The sequence below is a fragment of the Petaurus breviceps genome, unplaced genomic scaffold (genome assembly GCF_028583685.1).
Source record: "Petaurus breviceps papuanus isolate PSGF00001 unplaced genomic scaffold, PetGlider_PUasm1.0 90977, whole genome shotgun sequence".
In the NCBI taxonomy this organism is placed as follows: Eukaryota; Metazoa; Chordata; class Mammalia; order Diprotodontia; family Petauridae; genus Petaurus; species Petaurus breviceps.
In genome coordinates, this window is record NW_027187391.1 from 20647072 (window position 1) to 20662246 (window position 15175).

Below are 15175 nucleotides of genomic sequence, written 5' to 3' on the forward strand. Positions count from 1 at the left end.
CCTTCATCAGTCTTCAGTCATAAATAGCCAAAGTTGCTGATTTGGTCAAGCAAAGTAAGATAAAGACAAAAGTCAGTAGGCTCTTGTGGCAGTAAATGTGCCTAGAGGAATTTTGATGTTTAGCTAAACAAACAAAAAACCAACAGGTTCCCCCCTCTGCCCCCAACCCTTAGTATGTGAGATACTCTCTTTTAAGGCACTCCTTGAAGTAAATAGAGTTAGCATGATCTCAAAGCCTCATTTAAAATGATGTAATTCTATAGCAATTTTTTAGTAAGCATCAACAACTTCACTATCCATGAATGCCACCAGTACAACTGAACAAGAACTAAGATAGATCTTATAAGAGAAGGGCATAAGTGGTACAATGGGGCTGCTAAGGTACCTGACAACTAAAATTTTGATGATTTTGTGAAAAAAGAGAGTGGAAGAAAGGGGAAAGGGAGTGATAAAAAGTAAGAGAAGCAAAAAAACACATTTGGAAAAAACATTGCTGATTGAGGAGGAAAGGAGGAGGAAAAGAAAGGGGAAAAGTATGCTAAAATGAGAAGGGATAGAATGCTCCCCTCACCTGTTTCAAGTGCTACCAAGGGCACTTAGGTAGCACAGGTTGCTTTTCCTAACTCTAATGCATGGAGTTTTCAAATCATTGAACATAACAATAAATACAATTAGAAGTAAATGAATGTAACAACAGTAGTGTGTGGACCATGACATTCTGATTTAATAGTGAAACATCTTGAGGGCAGAGACTATATTCTTTTTAGAAGGTTAGTTAGCCTTCAAAAAATTCTATGATGAATATGCAGAAATGGGAGGTGGAAGGTGGGAAAGATGATTTCCTATATCCTGAAGAATGGCATCATTACCAACAAGTTTTACTGAGAAGTAATCTTTTGATTAATATAATATTAGTTCTTTAAAGTTTTCAAAGTGCTTTATATAATTTTTTCATTTGACTATAAAAACAAACCCATGAGGTAGAGACTCCAGGTATTATTTTTATTTTGCAATGAGAAATCTGAGACCCAGAGAAACAAAGCTAAATACTCATAAACACTGACTATGGGCAGAATTCAAACTCAGGTCTTTATGACTCCAAGGCTAGCACTATATTCATGGTGCCATTATGCCTCTCTCTGTATATTATGTGGATAGCATTGTAGGACTTAAGCATTGGAAGGAATTTTGGACTAGATATCAAATATCTTTTCTGAAGGTAAATGCTAAAATCCTATACACATAGTGGACAGTGAACATGGCTATTAAAAAAAATTCTTCCCTGAAATGCCTCCTTTTCTAAATCTTCTGTGATGATTGTAGTCAAAAGTGGTTTTCCCCTCTAAATTCCTGTATGGCTTAAATAATAAGTGCTATTCACTTATTATATACTGCCTTATTCTAAGGCTATTTGTATATATCTTAGCTTTTTTATTTTGCACTTTCTCAGGGACCTATAATTATTTACATGTTCTAAAACAATGACTGACTGGAAGAGAAAATGGTTAGAACAGGTAGCAATGGCAAGAGGTAACAGATGGATAAGCCAGGCATTACCTTTATATCCACACAATTCAAGAATCTCTATAGGAAGGCATTTAGGTTGCTAGATGGATCCTCTGTGGAGGATTTTTGAGAGGATATGACAAGAGCCACACAGGGTGATGAAATGCATAGGGTGTACAAAAGCCTTAGTCTAGTTTTAAGTTCTGTGCAGACATCCTATATATGGATTTTTATCTACACTGTTGTAGTGAACACACACACTGATGTGATCATTAAGAATGAGATCTGAACAACAATTATACCATCATCAGTCCTTCAGTCCAAAATAGCTTAAGTTATAGATTTCAGGCATCATAAAGATGCCTTTATTGTTAGATTAAAAAAAAACAACTGGTAGTCTATTGTGGTGGTAAATTTATATAGAAGCATTTTGTTTCTAATTTTAAAAAATAGATTATTTTCACCACATGCCAGTTCCTCAGTGACATACTCTTTTTTAGGGCACATTTTGGAGTAAGTGAAGTTAGGGTGTTTGTAAAGTTTCATTCAATATAAAAAACTGAATGGTTTTGCCCTCAAGGAAATTATATTTGATCAAGATTCTTGGTCCAAATGAATAAAGAGGGTTTCTTGCTCCAATTTCATATTTTTAATGAGAATCTAAAATCAAGGACCTTGAATTCCCCTAGCCTATATATTTTAATTTCATGTTTAGTAATGTCTCTACAATATTTCAATTTTATCTTATTCATTTTACCCAGTTAATCAATATACATTGTGGTTCAAGTGGATGAGTCGAGAGCCAAGAGAGATGGCTGAGTTTTGGTCTAGATTAGCCATTAACCATCTATGTGATATTTTATAAGTCATTTAGTTTCACTGATGTGTTAATATACTCATATGTAAAACTAGAATAATGCCTATCCTTCAAACATATATGTATACATATACATATGTATATAAATATATGTGTATAAATATGTATATACATACATGCACTCATATATACATACACAAATTTGTGGGGAGAGACAGAGACAGAGTCTGAAAGTGTCATGGTGGGTAAAGAGATGATCTCAGAGCCAAGAAGATCTTAGTCAAGACTTTCCCTCTGAAACATGCTAGTTGCATGACCCTGGGCAAATTATTTAATCTCTCAGTGCTCTAGGGATCTCTCTGAGACTATAATTTACAGAGGAGGTGTTAATCTGCACTGGTTGAAGATCTTTTCATTACCTGGAAATTCTACACATATCGATGAAATTACAGGTCCAGCCTCTCTCTTTCTCTCTCTCTCACTGATCTGCCTATCAATCATCTATCTTTCCATCTATCAATGCTTTGATGAAGTAAATTTACTACATGAACAATCATTATTGGTTTAGAATATAAATTCATAAAGGGTAAGGACAGTATCTTACACAGTGTTTTATATATAGTGTAAGTAATTTATGAATGTTTTGAATTGCATTGCATTAGAAAAGCAAAATTTAAAGACTAATGTGGGACATCTTTTATTATATATTTAAGTTATATGTGTAAAAGAAATCATTTTTCTGGTTTAATGGCCTTTAGAATAATTGTGCAACTGATACATAAAGGTGGACAAGAGGATAAGCCACAGTGAGAAACTTGCTGTTCTTTGCCTTACCAATCTATTGAGCATATGTTAAGAAAATAATGTTCTAAAAAAAGCAGCTTGCAAATTCTGTTATTTTATGTTGTGTGGTAGTGGTTTACATCATGTGGTTCTAAAACGGGGCTCCGTGCTACCATTTACTCTGAGGAATGTGCTTTGTATTGGGGTATAATTATAAATATGCTTACCAGCTAGTTTTCTGAAGACTTTACTGTGTGTGAGAGAGAATTTAGTACATAACTTTATTTTATATTCACTTGTAATAAGATGTTTTAAGGTGATTCTAACTTTGTTCTGTAGTGGAAATCTAAACCCAATCTAAACTCTTAGAAGGACTTAAGTAGAGAAAAAGACAAACTTTGACAATCTGACTTCCTTTAGATAGAAGTAGTAAAATGACAGGACATGTGTAAGACTGGAAGGGGAAAGGTAGTTAGAATCAGAAGAGAGGAGGTGAAATACAGGTGCTGTAAAAAGAGACACTCATTTTCTGCAGCTCTACTTTTGGAAGTAGAGTTCTCCTGATTTAGAATCTAAAGACCTGGGTTTAAATCATGGCTATATTTCTTTCTAGCTGTGTAGCCTTGGGCATATACTTCCCTTTCCTGGGTTTCTTTTCTTATTTGAAAAATGAGGGGATTAAAATTCCCTTCCACCTCTAAGCAAATGCTACTCTTCAAAGCAGGAAAATGACATTTTTTCCTATATGCAGATGAAATAATTTTTTTGAAAAATTGCATTAGGTTCTGTAGTTTATGCATGCTTGTGCTTTACTACCTTGTTTTAGAAATCTCTTATGCAATGTAAATACTGTACAGTATTATACTGTATGATATATCATATTATATCATATCATTATCACTTCCTAGAGAGAACAGATGATGTATGGGAAGATGTAATATAGTGTCTTATTGTCTTACTAATCTTTCTACCTTAGCCCCACCTCAAGCCACTAGAGTGATTTTTGCATACAAAACTCTCTCAATAAGTGAATTTGTTGAACACAATGGTGATCTGGTGACAGGAAACTTCAGGTGATAATTTTTGTCTTCTTAGGACTTGGTAGATGGTATTGTGACTCAAAACCCTAGCAAACTTTTTCTATGACTGTGCATAATAGGGAAACTTTTAGATAAGTAAAAATCCCCAAAGTTGAAAGTAATATTTTGAATAGTTAACAATAGTCAAGACACAGCACTGCATGCTATAGTTAATTATACTTTACAAATATGAAGTGTTTTTCTCTGTTGGTTTTAGAAAGTCTTGCTCATTGATTAAAAATAGTCTAAGGTTCAAAAAACAGATGCATTCCTACCTGCTACAGATTTTTACTGATAACAGGTATGTCATTTAAACTTCCTGAGGATCAGTTTCCTTATTTGCAAAGTGGGGATAATAACACCTAAAGTATCTACCTCACTTAATTATTGTGAAGACAGATGCAATAGTTTATGTAAAGTACTATGCAATGTCAATTGTCATCATCATCATCATTGGTATGACAGATGATTCAGCAGTTCTTTGTTGTTGTTCAGTCATTTTTCAGTCCTGTCTGACTCTGTGACTCCATTTAGGATTTTCTTGATAAAGCTACTAGAATGGTTTACATTTCCTTCTCCAGTTCATTTTACAGGTGAAAAAACAGAGATAAAGTCCAATGTCACACAGCTACTAAGTATCTGAGGCCAAATTTGAACTGGGGAAGATGGGCCTTCCTGATTCCAGGTCTGGCACTCTATCCACTGAACCACCTACCTTATCAAATTCAACTGAATTTGCCCCTCTTCTTTCTTCTTCCCCCTCTTCTTTTTGTTTATTTACTGAAGATGACTATATCCTCCCCCTTACCCAGTCAGGAGGCAGCAGACAGAAATGTGGGACATCCTGTTTCACCAATACCAAACTCAGAGGTAGCAGGTATGGACCATCAAGTTTTTCCTGAGAGTTTGTGGGGAGAATGGTTTATAGCAGAGGGGAAGGGACAGAAACAAGCTGAGGAGTGCTTTCAGATGTTCTGACTAAAACTAACGGCCACATGTCATTCAGGAAGAACATTAGTTTAGGTTTCCAGACACCTGGGTTCTGGCTCTGCCCACTAGCTTCTCATGAGATCAAGTAACTTCATTTGCCATGTGAAGACAATGGACTAGATGAGCCCTAAAATCTCTTCCTCTTCTTAAATTCTGTACAAGTTGGCTTTGGGACTGTCTGGATTGACTCAGGTTATTATAATTTGCTGATTGAGCTGTGCAGTTCTAGGATATAATTAATTATATGAATCACTAGGAGGCAAGGGTAAAAGCAATCAGACAGCAGCTGCAGTGGAATTACCCCAAAACAAACAAACCCTAAAGTCCCAATTTATGTCATATCTCTAGCTGCCACAGTTGATACAGAGGCAGGCCTGGAGACAGAAAGACCTGAGTTCAAATCTAGACTCATATATTTAATAGTATGACCCCAGACAAGTCATTAGCCTCTGTCTGCTTCTGTTTTCTCAGTTGTAAAAGTGGCTACCTCCCAGGATCATTGTGAGGATCAACTAAGATGTCACTTGCAAAACATTTAGCACAATGCCTGGCATATGTTAGATGCTTAATAAATACTGTTTCTCTCCTTTCCCCCTTCAGTTGGTGGTTAGGTCAATGGTTATAGAAGAAAGATTAATACCGACTGTTTCTCTCTCTAATTAGTGTGTGACCTTGGACACAGTGTCATAACTCCTCTGGCTTCCCCATCTATAAAGCAAGGCCATTGGATTAGACCTTCAAGGTCCCTTCCAATTCTGACATTCCAGGATTTGGTGATTCTACATCTAATTCTATTTCCTCAAGGGTTTGACACAAAAACTCAATGAACAAAATGGTTAAGATGGAGTTGGACTCATGCTGGGCATTTTAATATTTCTTGAATAGAATGTTATTTCTTGGGAGTGGTATTTCCCAAGGGGAAAAGTCCAAGTGACTCCACTTCCCTTCCTGGTTGTCTAGAGACAGAGCACACTACTTGCCACTTAGAAGACTCATGACTGAGGGCAAATCCTTCTCTCTGAAGCAGTCCTATTCCTCCTCCTGCTGGGCTAGGAAGGTAAAGGAGAGGGAGAAGACCAATACACTGGAAACAGCACTCAAAGCACCAGGAACAGCAGCTCTTAGCATGATTGGCCATCCCTACAGGTAGCATAATAGAAAAACGTAAAATAGTGAAAAAAGGGCGAAAAGGTAAAAAGGGATTGTGTTCTTCCTGGAAACCAGAAACCTTTCAAAGTATCAAAATAAATGTTCACTAATATGGTAACTAATTAAAATTTAAGATTTTACCTCTCTCAGGTATTTTAAAAGGGGACACTCAGAAGAAAAAAAACCTTTTGGTTAGAATGGCAAGACGTGAGGTTAATAATTTAAGAACAGGCAACCTATTTTGCATACTCCTAAGACTGGTCAGTCCCTTATAGTGCAGAGTCTGGTACAAGTGGTGGAGGGGGAGGAAGAAAACCCCTTTGCTTCTTCTCATTCTGCTTCCAGCAGACTTTTCACACTGTTGAGGACTCTGAGGACTTGGGGAAGTGTTCTCCAGACTGTGCTCCTCCTCGAGGGCAGGTTTGCCTCACAATGGCTTCTTTTGTCTGTGTGTAGGAAAAGGAGGTAGTGCGGCCCCTATTCCAATGGGGTCAATATTGGGTTTCTCTACTCCTAAGAGAGTGAATAAATGAACACTTGATTCACTAGCTCTGGAACACTTTTAATTCTGCCTTCATAGAACTAAACTGCAGATTGGGGCTGGGACAAAATGCCATCACTATATTGCTTAGCTTGCTGCGTTAGCAACTAGACAGTTGTACTAGCTCACTGAGGGGGATCAGCTAGGGAAAAACTGGCCATTGTACTTGTACATATTTCATAATAATGAATTGTTGCAACGTGATCTTCAGTTACATTGTAATAAAATGTCAAATGGTTCTAGGTATGTTGGACAAGGAAATTGGATTTAGGATAATCTTATTCTCCTTTTTATTGCTTATGGCTTACTAATAAATTAGAATCATTAGCAGTGGGAGCTTGACTCAACCAACTATGGAGATAATGCAGACTAATTCTCTCATTTTATTGACGAGGAAACTTTGCTCAAGGAATAATTTAATTTGCTCAAGTTTTTATAGCTAGTAGCAGAGCTGAGACCAGAACCCTGGTCTCCTGACTCACAATTCTGAGCTATTTCCACCATACAAAGCTTCCTATCCTAAATTAACTTTCTGTGGCCTAGTGTCTACAGTAAAGCAGAGACAGATGCTTGATCTACAGGCTGGATGGAACTGCTGACATGAACAAGATAACATTTTATAAGAGCTGGTTACCTCTCATATTAAACTTATGTATGAGTTTCAAAGCATTATTTTAATTGGGTATGTGTGCTATTCAGAACCATTGAATTTTCTGGAATAATTTTCAGCAGGATTCCTTGTAGTAAGAGCAGATGGTGACTAGGTTCAATGCCAAGATTACAAATAAGACAGAAATGCTCTTATCAGATAAGAGGCACCTGCAACCATACTTTAAAAAATGGAATTTTTGAAATATTCAAGCTCTCCTTATAGGAAAAGAATTCATATATTTTGCTTGAAAGTCTCATATAGATTAAACCTTTGAAGCAGAAAACAGGATTTCCTAGCACTCAATGGCAACCAGAGGTTAAACATTCTGAACACCCCCACAATGTCGCAGAATGGAACATTCCATTCTTCTTAGTATGACTGGATGATGGTCAGTGAGTAAGAATGCCTGAAATATTCCTGAATGGAAAGATCCCATAGGCTGAATACATTAAATAGGGAAAAAAAAATAGCACCCCCTTTTTTCAGATGTATATTTTACACATTCTTCATTTCCTTAAGGTATATTTGCAAGACTATAAAATAAGGTATTTCAAAACATATATCACTGAGCAAATGGTAAATTTTAAAATAATGTAATTATTTGAGATTTTGCAAACTAGCCATTGGAAAAGAAGATCACATTCTTTCTCCAGTACAACTAACAAAAGCAATTTCTTTTATGCAATTTACAATGTTCCCTTAGAAGTTAATCCTTGGCAAATTTTAGAAAACTGAAGTGGTGTTAGACAAAGAATGTCAGTGTAGATCGAAATGTTAATCAAGGAAACCATCCTAACTAAGTGGAATATGTAATTTCAACACACTGTCCTGCATGATCCTTACCATGCTCTCAAAATTGAATGATGTTTTCCTAATGGTAACTAAAGTTGACTCTTGCATTTCATGAAACTCAATACCCACCCTGATGGTATTTCAAGAATTCACTATTTGGGAAAGGATATTTGATGGATTTTTTGGTGTGTGTGTGTGTGGGGAGGTGGGTGGGAAGGGAGGTGGGAAAATAGAATGAGTGGTGAAGTGGGGGAGGGAGAAGTCAGTTCATTGTCCAATATACAATATTTGGATGGAAAAAAATTTCAAGGATGGAAAAAAATTTCAAAGATGGAAAGAGCCTACTTAGTAATGCACTGTATCCAGAATAGTTTGATTTTGACAGATTATCCCTACCATGTAATTAATCAAAAAAGTTTGGAGATAGTGGAGTCTTTTGGTCTTTCAAAGACTCCTGTCACCTCTACATAGGGTCAAAAATAACCCTGGTACTTTTTGTAAGATTAAGCATTTGGCTAAATGTCCCAGATTAGATTTTAGGAATGTTGAAATAAGCTGGAGCTCTCTGGGCTCAAATTGTCTAAAGCGATCAGCTGCCCAATAAATTCATTTTATGGAAGCAATGTAGCTAGAATTTCCCTATAATAATCTTAAAATTAAATTTTACTATATAGTGAAATTTCTTTGCCATGTTTTCTGGGGGCCAAATTTGTTGAATGTTATGTACAGGGGAAACTTTTGATGGAAGAATGTTGTAACAAAGCTTTACCACATGCTAATGGAAATACTGTTCATATTTCATCCTTTAAGAAATGTTGAAATGTTAATAGTAAATCTGTTTCACATTCTTTCCTATATTCCCCACTGGTTTACTTACAGTAACTTAGCACTAAAATGGCAACGAATCACCATTTCTGATATTTCAAGTAGGATGTTTATATTGAGGTAATAAACAAAAGATGAACAAGATGTAATAAAGGGATAACTCATAATAATGATTAAGACAGGATTCAAATAATTAAATTTCTTTTGTCTTTTGTTTTTATGTCTACTACTACATATAAGTTCGGTTTTGTGGGACTGATTTACAAAATTATTGTTCAATTGTTATTATATATACCAGAATGTGCTTTTCCTAGAACATTTTGCCCTTGTCTCTTTCAGTAAATCCAGTTCCCTCCGCAATGAATGACTGAAGGTAGAAACATTGAGTAATAGAATTTCATTACCAAACAACATTCAAATTCTAATTTCAGAAAAAGAAAATCAGCATCAACAAAAATGCATGGTGGGTTCATTTATGATTCATGTGGATTATTAGAACAACCTTTTAGCAACCCAGTCACCAAGAAGCATGTTAAGCATATAGAAACAGTTCAATACCTAAAGCAATGGCAGATTATTTTCTTAAAAACCTTTGTGGGTTTATTTAATGATTAGTCAAAGTTATTTTCCCAGTATTAAATTGAATTGTCTTTCTATCCAGATTTTCTTTTCTAAATATGCTTTTCATTTTAAGAGTTGTGTTGGATAAGAGTGAAACATTAAAATGATTATGCTCTATTTTAATGTCTACATAGAGTAATTGTTTTTTATAGTCTATTGGAAATTTATGTTTATCTGGAATCTAGATAACCGAACCTCAAGTAATCAGTTTTTTTCTATACTACGTTGAAACATACCAAGATCCTAAAATGCTATCTAAATCATGATGGTAAAGATCACTATGCTTATTACTTTTTTAGTGTTAATGTTTTTGATGTTAATGATTTTGAAAGTTTTAATGTTTAATTCAATTTTTTAAAAGTTGGCAATTGATCTATTAATTATTCTGTTTAATTGACTAGCTAGTGATACAGAACAGTTTTGTTCCCTGACCTTTGGGGATAAATGACAGTTTGTAACTTTATCTTTTTCCTTCCATATAAGAACATAAAAGTTCTTTCTTAATGATCATCACAGCTTACATCTTGAGTGGATCAGAGTTAACTGTGATTTACATGGTACCCAAAGAAAAACTGAAGCTAAAGGATTTACCCAAGCAGAAATAGTGGAATTGTTGTTTCGGACTAAATAATGTAAACCAAGGCTTTGGATTTTGCATCATGTAACTAAAATCATTTCATGAATCAACAATAATTGCTTTGTTAGGACTTATCAGTAGGTATTGTTATAAAATTATAAGTTAAATTCAGGTGTGTCATTTCTTCTTGCTCACTATGACTAGATCTGATATTTCTGATAATAATCCTTGTTAAAATTAACTTGGAAATGTTTAATATTTAGAAGACATTTTGTGAGTGTGTCGACTGGAAAAACACTTACTAGGTAACTAGAAGACAGATAAAAAGATAAATTAGATAAAAAAGAGCAATTATCCTTACTCCTTCATTTTTCTACTCACAGTTCTCTTACCTGATAGTGACTTAGGCTGAATGCTAACAATCTTATCTAAAGAGTAACTGTTAATCTCTAAGCTAGAGAAAAGAGGCCTGAATGTTATAACCTGACTGTCTTTAGGGGGACTGTTTGATCAACCTGTGTCTTTTCTTTGTCCATTCCCTCTGGGCCTATTGTTTAAAATGGGCAAATCTTTTCTAAGACCCTAACTAGGGGAAAGGCAGACATCAATTTGTTTCCAAACAATTTGCCCCTCGTTAAGATGTCTCCACTTAAATCTGTATACAGGGGTTGGCCTTGAGTTTCTTTCTTTCCTAAATGTTACTTCTTTTTCTTTTCTTATTGATCATCCTCCAGAGTTCTGTACTGCACCTGCATGCAGCATCCTGTCTGTCTCCTCAGAGAACACAAGGGGTCGCACCTTCCACAGTATTGGAGTCCAGCAAACAGTCACCGCAAAAGCAGAATAAGGTGCGGAGACAGAATGGGAAGTAGCAGAGCATGGAAGTTTTCTAAGCGAGTTTTTCCCTCTATCTTTCCCACCCGCAGTCCCCACTTCCCAAAGACCATATCACGCAACAAAAATTCGTCTTTGTTATTCTTGCATGGCCTGCTCAAGAGACCCTGAACCCTAACTTAAGCGGAAGATGCTAGACAGGTGAAACTACTTTGTGGAAAAGCAATCTCGTTTTGTGATGCATAGAGGAGTGATAGGGAGGTAGTCTCCACCCAGTTTCTGAAACCAGTGTGGTCGTTGTGTTGTTCCCATGGACTCCCCCAGTTTTCTCTCTAAGGCAGTGGGTTGAGGCAGACATATGTGACAAGTCTACTGGCTGGTCCCCTCCAAGAATCCTCTTTCGAAATTGGAGCTAATAGTTGTGGATGAAAGTTACCTACTCAAAGTTAACTTGTGCCTACTTTCAGTGGGTGGGGTTGAGTTGGTTGGGTGGTGGTGGGTATTTGATGGAAGCACAAGTAGCCCTGTCCCCCCTGTCCTTTCCTTATCAAGCTCAGACTAAACTCGACTTTGCTTGCTTTCTTTGGGGGAAGGGAGGGTGGTGATTGACAGCGGTGAGAGGGCACTGCTGGAGCCCTGAGCCGCCGCCTCTCCTGTTCGTCTGCCGCCGGGCCAGGGGTTAAAAGGAGTGGGTGGGAAGCTATGAAGAATACAAACCATTCAGTGGCCAAGGATAATAAATCGGATGCCCTGACATGTTTAACTTAGTCCCTCCTGCCCCCTGCTAAGTGAGCCGAGAGCCTAGAAGGCAGGGCCCGAGCCTCTGGCGTTCTTGCTGAGCTATGTTTCTTAAAAGGCAATTTCGAGGTGAATCAAACCTTGTGTGCCCGAGGTAAACGATACAAAGGGAGCTTTCAGGGGGACCGTTAGGCTCTGGGGGAAGGTGCAGAGACAAACATCGGTCCATGAAGCGATTTCCAAGTCCGAACTAAAAAACAAGTCAGTATTTTCTCTTCCACATTGACATCCCCCAGCCTTCTCTTAGAGCTTCTCTGAGTAAGAGGACTGGAGGAGAACTGTTCCTGAAGGGAGACAGGAATTCAGGGAGAGGAGTAGGAGGGGGATGAGGGGGAGGAGGAGAAGTTGGTAACTACTTCTTATTGGCTCTACCCTCCCGGGAAAATGGATTCAATGAGCATGGGGAAGTGCTAAATTTTGGGTTCTGAGACCAAAGTTTCTATCTCCCTAAACTACGGCTGAAAATACTTAGATTTCTTTTTTCTCTCTTCTTTCTCCTCTCTTCCTTCCTTCCAACTCCTAGTCTGGAGAAAGAAGTACTGAGGGTCTGAGACTGTGGACCATTTGCAGGAATGCTATTAACCTGATTGGGGTGGGAGGAGGGATCACGGGAAGACTTGACCGTTCTCTCTCATCTTCTTTCTGACTCTGGGAAGGAGTCCCCTTTCAGATCCCGGACAGACTGACTCATGTAATGGTCCTAGTCACAGTGAGCTTGGCTCTCAGTGTTGGAGCCTCTGCGGAGATGGGGATTTAAACAATTCAGGGCCAGGACTGCCCAGAAAAGTGGCCAGGTTAGGGGGTCTTTAAAGACAAAGGAGTAGGATCAGAACGAGAGGTGGAGACAAGGTGTCGGGATTGCTTCTGGGTTAAAAATCGTCTGTTGTCCTGCTCCTGGCTGGGCTGGAGACAACTAAGGCAGGCTTGATTCGCTTCTGGGTCAGAGATAATAAAAGAGAATGATTTGAAGGAATAGCTCTGAGTAAGAAGGTGCCTATGTGTTTACTCCAAACCCCACTGGATTGTCCCAAGTCTGTTCTTAAGGTCTTCCTTTTTACCCAGAAGAACGCTTGAATTTAGTGGAAACTGCGTTACCGATACTTTCAATGACCTTTCTCTCCGGATTTTCCTCACTTCTAGCTACCATTCAGAGGGCAGCGGGAAGTGCTTCCATTCTCACGATTAATCGAAGGCAAAAAACTTCATTGCCCACAACCTTTTATTCCTGGTCCTGCTGCGTTCTAGCATCCTCCCAAGGCAACAGTAGGCGGTATTCAGTTGTAAATGATCGGGATAAAATGAAGTTCAAGGGCAATCGGGATACTGGAGAGAGGCATCTCGGGGGCGGCTCTAAGGCATTTTACTCACCAGTCTAGGAGAGCGGCAAGAGGGACCAAGTTGCCTGCTGTTGAAGGATCCAATAAAAATGATTTTCTCAGAGTAAGGCCAAAGACCCTCTGTCCAAGAGGGGGCGAACAAATGTGTAGGATCCCCAGCTTTAAAGAATGGCGAGTTTTATGAGGAGGTGAAACTTGGCGGGGAAGTGAATGTTAAGATGGAGGCGGGGAAAAAAAAAACACAGTAGGAACCTGTCTGTCCCCCAGCTCCGTTATCTCTGGGGTCTGAGCGAATCACACCTAAGGGAAAGTACGAAAAGGGGAGAGGAGGGGGAAAGCGGTTCATCGTTATACACTCAATAAAAGGCAGTTACCTCTTCAAGTGGGGCTGGAGTGGGAGGGGGCGGGGGTGGTGGCGGGGGGGAACGGATGGAAAAAGACACTTCCTATTAGTGGGACAGGTGAACAGCCAGGCTCAGCACAAGTACATACATAGAATAAAGCCACTTACTTCTTCGCTGTCGCCTTCCCCTGGAGGCGTTTTGGCTGCCGATGTATTCCATAAAGTTCAAAATGATAAAAAACCAAGAAATCAGTCGCAAGTGCATAGTAACCCGGTGATAGTGTCTCTTCCCTTTCCCCCTTGTCTTTTTGGTTGTTAGTTTTGTTGGTAGTTATTAAATATAGATATAGTATAGATAAGCACGCATATAACCAAAACAGCTGAGCAACTTCGCGGCTCAGATCCGACAGTAGCGATGAGGAGGAGGAGAAGGGATATGAAGAAAATGAAGTGGAGTGGGAAGGAGAGAAATCAATTATTGCACTTTCAAATTGTCCGAGCAATTAAGTCCGGCGGATCTTAGAGGAGAGCTGTCATCCAGGCGGGAGAAGGGTCCAGAAGAGGCGAGCGGCCACGCCGAGGCTGCTGCAGGTAGCATGTTGCGAGGAGGCGGCGATCCCGAGGGCTGAGGGCTGGGGGCTGAGGTCTGGGGGCAGGACGAGGCGGCGGCTTCGGCGGCTGCGGCGGCGCTTCAGGCTCTAGCCACGGCTGCTAAGGCTGCTCTGCCTGCCGTGGCTGCTGCTGCTGCTGCAGGGAGCGCTTGCCTTCAGCACCTCGGTCACAGCCCTAGTTGCCATAGGGCGCTCTTGGCGTGCGAATCTGGAGCTCCTACTGCTGCTCTCATGCAGGAGCCGCACCAGTCTTCTGCAGGGCTCCCGGGAGTACCCCATAGGGGGGGGGGGAGTGGGGGGGGGGGGGGGGGGGCTAGGGGGGCGGGGAAGGAAACTGCTGGAGCAACAACCCTGAGCGACCTCAAGAACTTTCAATTTCAAGAGGGAAAGAGGGATCTGGAAAAGTACAGGCGATGTTACTTGGCAGAAGGAAGGGAAGAGGCGCCTTTGGGGCTCTGGGGCTCCGGGCTCCGGTGGAGCATCCCTGGATTGACTGAGGCGCGCTGCAAATTAAATAACAGTTTAAATTCAAAGGAGAGGGTGGAGAGTGAATGCGAAGCAAAGTCCCACCCCAGCTGGAGGGCAGCCTCAGCCAGTGGGGTGAGAGGTGGGTGAATCTGGGGGCCAAGACCGCCTGGGTTACTGGCCGAAGCTGACTGAGGCTCCTACGCTAGAGTGAGATAACGCATCTCATCTCATCCTCTCATCGCATCAGTCTGGAGTTGGACTCCTTTCCACACTTAACCCACGCCCATCCCACTCAGTCCCCGCCTAATGCCCAGGGCAGCCGAGGAGCAGTGAAGGGAGCTCAGCCCTTAACTTCTCTTCGGGAAGTCAAAGCTGAGGCCAGGGTTCCTTCTGCTTGCGGTCTCTCCTCTCTCTTCCTGCTTCTCTCTCTCTCTCTCTCTCTCTCTCTCTCT

The 15175-nt window shown here is 39.7% G+C and overlaps 1 protein-coding gene across 1 annotated transcript in view; it reads right to left on the reverse strand.

The window, feature by feature from the left end:
* RSPO3 (R-spondin 3) overlaps window positions 1-14525 on the reverse strand; it is a 117903-nt gene extending 103378 nt beyond the window's left edge. Inside the window, exon 1 of the mRNA XM_069077446.1 lies at window positions 13813-14525. Coding sequence (XP_068933547.1) covers window positions 13813-13909 — 97 coding nt within the window. The 5' untranslated portion in view covers window positions 13910-14525. The remainder of the gene's footprint in view (window positions 1-13812) is intronic.
* Window positions 14526-15175: the final 650 nt, after the last annotated feature.